This window comes from Fragaria vesca, linkage group LG3, assembly GCF_000184155.1.
Source record: "Fragaria vesca subsp. vesca linkage group LG3, FraVesHawaii_1.0, whole genome shotgun sequence".
In the NCBI taxonomy this organism is placed as follows: Eukaryota; Viridiplantae; Streptophyta; class Magnoliopsida; order Rosales; family Rosaceae; genus Fragaria; species Fragaria vesca.
The window spans coordinates 9,178,490-9,183,483 of NC_020493.1; the positions used below are offsets into that span (position 1 = coordinate 9,178,490).

General features: G+C 34.8%; 1 protein-coding gene across 1 annotated transcript; it reads right to left on the reverse strand.

Moving 5' to 3' along the window:
* Window positions 1–769: 769 nt before the first annotated feature.
* On the reverse strand, window positions 770–1,970 carry LOC101311364 (lysosomal Pro-X carboxypeptidase-like). The gene is made up of 4 exons (XM_004295599.1): window positions 1,566–1,970; window positions 1,272–1,461; window positions 993–1,129; window positions 770–886 (listed from the first exon to the last, which is right to left on the reverse strand). The coding sequence occupies exons 1-4, from the start codon at window positions 1,968–1,970 to the stop codon at window positions 770–772; spliced, it is 849 nt and encodes a 282-aa protein (XP_004295647.1).
* Window positions 1,971–4,994: the final 3,024 nt, after the last annotated feature.

The following is a 4,994-nucleotide window of genomic DNA, read 5'->3' on the forward strand; positions in this document are numbered from 1 at the left end:
ACTATATATATATATATATATATATATATATATATTAGCATTCCGACCCGCGCGATGCACGTGCAAAACTCTGCATTCACAATTTCACATGGTGAATTGGTGATTAACTCGGCTGAATACCGTGGTTAGGTTAGCTTGTCTTCTTTTTCTGTTTATTGATCTCCTACTTTCTTTCAGTGTTCTCTTTTATAAAAACTGTGCAGTGATGGTTATCGTTGCATTGTTTGATCTTCGCTAACACACGATTAACTTCTTCTGAACAGAAAACTTCTTCTTTGTTGTATTTTATTACAAATACCCCTCTTTTTTGTTGATCAAAGTTAGTTAATACATGGATAGTTTTGGCAGTTCATATTTTGGTGAATATCTTGAACCCCTCGCTTTATAGTAGTAAAGATACAAAAAAAACACATACCTGCCATGCCCATCCCTCGAAAGAATAGTCTTCTGCAGCTATTTTATGGCATGGTTTACTTCCCGTCATCTGATACTCAATACCTGCTATTATTTTGTCAAGAATATCGCTCTTTATAGGTGCTGCATCAATGGCTTTGCAGATAGTATCAACTCCAGCTATATCGTACTGAGCATTGGATGTATACATATCGATCGTCTAAATAGTCCTTGAGATCAGACGCTGTCTTCAGTTTTCTATAAGATAGAACGTAAAGGATGACAAATATTATTACATTGATATATTTAAGATGAATATGTATTAATATGATCACTAAAAATCTATCTAAATTTGTAGATTTCTAGTTCATGTTACTTACTTGCAAGTGCTGAATCTTTTGCTAAGGATTGAAAGGCCATTGGACTTGGAAGCAATCTTGTCAATTACAGCCCAGGAATTACGTATTGTCTTGTAGCATTTTTCACTACTTTCCTGTACGTGCAACGGCAATAATAATTTGTATCAAGTTATGAGAGTTCAGTTTCTAAAATTCATATTACATATGCATTAAAGCGATAAACTTCAGAAATGCATGTACTTTGAAATCTTTGGTAACGACGGAATAGTATCCCTTCTCCGGTGGAATAATGTTATCGAAGTAAAGGATTGGAGCTGATGAAGCTAGAGCTCCATGCGCAATGTGGGGATACTTGAGCCGAAACCATGATGCAAGCACTACAAGAGAAAGAATTCAATTAGTGATTGATATCTAAAATTTAATCTACAGTATGCATTATGAACCGGCCTGAATTAGAAAGAAAAACCTTAATTAGTGTAAATAGAAATTAGCCAGCTAGGACTAATAATCATGACTCACTTCCTCCATAAGAACCTCCCAGCACTATTATAGGACTAGTCTCAGCAGAATATGTTTTCTTTACATGTAGAAGCACTGCTGCATAATCTGCAAGGGCTTGTGCTGAGTTGAAATAACCTCGGATACTTGAATTTTTCAGAGCTTTATGTGTTGATAATCCAAACGGTACTGACTCGCCATAGAACCGATGCTGCATCAAAGTTTAATTTTACTTTGAGTTTTGATGAGATCTTGTAAATACAATGATGATATATATGGTTGATATTCACAATATCGTTTTGGATGCTTAATTACCTCCATGTATACTAGGAGTGCCTTAAATCGAGGGGCGTGATCAGTGAGAAAATCGCTATAGTTATAAGGCAAAGACAAAGGTCCTTCATCTCCGAGATATGCCAAGATTGGCGCACCAGAGATTGCTCCACCCCAGTATTTAGCATTGATCGCATACATTTGCTTAAATGTGGTGTAGCTTTCAGGCTTGTAGTTGAAGTGATCAAGCTTTTGGGTGAAATGAAACTTTCTGAAACCAGAAGAAACAGAAGAAGATGGGATGGTTTTGGAATCGTGGTATCGGTGAATTGTTCTTCGAAATGTTCCAAGCCTTGGCAAGTAAAACGGTGTCACGGAAGAACAAAGTAACAGAAGAATTATAAGAAGAAGACGAAGAAAATGAAAGGGTACTTTTAGATAGCACATTGTGAAAAGTGACTCAGAAAACTTAGCTCGTCGGATCTCAAGCTTCCTGAGTTTGAAGATGGTAGTAGTAGTAGTAGTGACGCACACATATATACTGCAAAAACATAGTGTGTACGAGATTAATCATTTCACCATCATTAATTAGCAATTTATTGTGAATACAACTCTGATATTATAAAGTAACTTTCGGGTCATCAAGCAAGATTTAAGGAAACAACTTATCCATGTGAGATGCATATTTGCACCACATATATTCTTCGATGGCACTGATATAAGGCCTTAATGATGTTTAAAATTTGTGGTCTTAATCCTATATGTCATATAATCAAATAAAAATAGTTATTTCCAATTCCACATAATATATGTCTTTCCAAATCATAATATATATGCAATACCATTTTACCATTTCTATTTCTTTTTAGATTTTAAGGAATGAATCAAATCAATCAATGATATTAATGAACTTTATTAGGTAATGAAAATAAATATTACGTATTGATAGTAGCCATTAATCATGTGTAAATTTAAGGAATGTTTCTTACATATTGAATTAGATGAGGATTAACTCTTTTTTCCCCTTCAATTTTTTTTTTTTTTATCAAATAAAGAACTAATATGCTACAACGAATCTATTGTGAATCATACTCATGACTTCTCACTTACAAAGAGAGACTTATGTCGATCACTGGACCAAATAGTATTGGGCCTTCAAATATTAATTAGTTTTGTCAAATAAACTCTAAACCTAATTTGTCCAAAAATAATTATAGTTCATCCAAAAAATAATATAACTCTGATTAGGAAATGAGTAAAAAACTATAATAATTTGGTGGAGAAGTCACTATCGATCCTAATTCTATCCATACTTCCACGATTTGAAGTAGCTAGATAATTTATACGTACCTCTCAGCCTTAGGTAATTGATTAGAATCTAGGGTTTGTTTCAGTCACCATAAAGAGGTATACTATACGTACGTAAAACACTGTGTCTGAAGAGAAGTAGAGAACCCTAGATAAAAAATCGCGATCGAGTGGGAAAATCCCTTGATTAAGAAAGCAACCAATTAATTAATATGCATGCCAGTGCAAACAGTGTGTGGAGGGGGGAAGCAACCAATTAATTAATATGTATGCCAGTGCAAACAGTGTGTGGGGGGTGGTTCGCATATAAAGTACTGATCGTTAAAAAAAATTAAAAAAAATATTGATCATTAGATCGTATACACTAAATTATTGTATCATAAGTTAAAAGTTGAAAACACAATAACATAACACTAATATAAAATTTTTAATCAACAAAATTAATAAGACAACAATCCCGCAACATCCAATTAAAAATAAAACATGAATACTTCATAACTTAAAAATAAAATCTAATATGAAAACAATAAAATACAACTTCAAATTAGCCATATATCAAAACAAAACTGCTCAATATATAAGGAAAATTTGTGACAAAAAGTAAAAAAGGACCTCTAATACTAATAGCGTTAGAATTCTTTATTTAATGTTATTTTGACTTTCTAATTCTATTTTTATATTAATTCTGATTTTTATAGTATTTTTTTATATAAAAAAAAAGGGTCACATCACATGGGGGGAGGAAGGAAATGTGGGAGACTGGGAGGGTGATGTCACATCACATGTGGGGTTGGGGGGGGGAACGTGGGAGGTGTGGTTTAACTCTAAGTCTAAAAGGGGGTTGACCCAGTTTATATACATATATTTATATTAATTTAATTAAAAATATATCTATCTGACTGAATTTGGGAGAAACCTGGCAGGGGTCCGGACCCCATCAGGCCTGTATATACCTCCGCCCCTGAGTGCAAAGTACGTAAACAATGTTATCATTTTCACCTTTAAACTAAGATCATTTCGTTAAACTAATTAAGATCGAGCCAAACGAAACTCGAAATTGCAGAAGACATGCCAAAGTGAAATTCCCAGATTAAGAAATTGCTGTTCTCAGCGTCTATGCTACACTGGCAATAAAATTGGATGTATCCATACTAATACAGACGTTTATATAATACTGTGGATAGGTCTTTTCATATATATATATATATATATATATTAAACAGGGGGGGGGGGGATTACTGTTCACGTGAACAGTGTCCTCACCCCTTTAGATGAAGCCACGCATATATCATCCATTGCACGTGATTAAGCCACATATATGTCATCCAGCCAGAACCAAAAGTCCAAAACCCACTTCCCGCTTTCCACCATCCCTCTTTCTCTCAAACCTCACTCTCTCTACCTCTTCTCAACTCTACCTGAACAACTCAATAAGCTAATCGATCAAAGCTTGGGCCGCCGCTTCCTCTCTTTGCAAAAGCTCTTCTTCGATCTAGATTTGGTTAGTTTTCCCCGATTTCTCTCTCGATCTTCCTTTTTCCTTCAAATGTTTTCGCTGATTCTAATATGAATTTGGTTTCTATTACGGTTTTATCGGAATGGGTCGATCTAAAACTAAGGCTCCGATTGCTTCTTTGGTTTTGTGGTACTGAAATTGGTTTGTAACTAGGGTTCAGATCGTGAATAGCATAAGCATAAGCATAAGCATAAGCATAAGAGGTGCTTCTTAGTTGGGTTGGTTTTTGATCTGAGACAACTTCAATCTCGAAAGGCTTTTTTATAGTATACATGGGAGAGAGTCAGAAGAAGCGATTTGTGATTCCAACCTATTTTTTGAACCAGCCTTTATTCCAGGATTTGTTGGCTCTGGGTTCAGATAAGAAGTGTTGGGGTTATAAATTTGGTTTCAGAAAATCATTAACCTATTGCTATATCAACTACACTTCACTTACCAAACCTAGAGCCATTTACCCACCACCATAATATTAATTCCTGTACCAAATTGAATTTATAGGAAATATCAAATGCCCAATAGGAAACACCACCATAACTTTCTTTCTCACTCCCCCTCCCCCAACTCACTAAGCAATAACAGTGTCTTCATACATATTAATAATCCTCACAGCCCACATGTATTGTTGCTTTCCTTCTCACTACAAGATA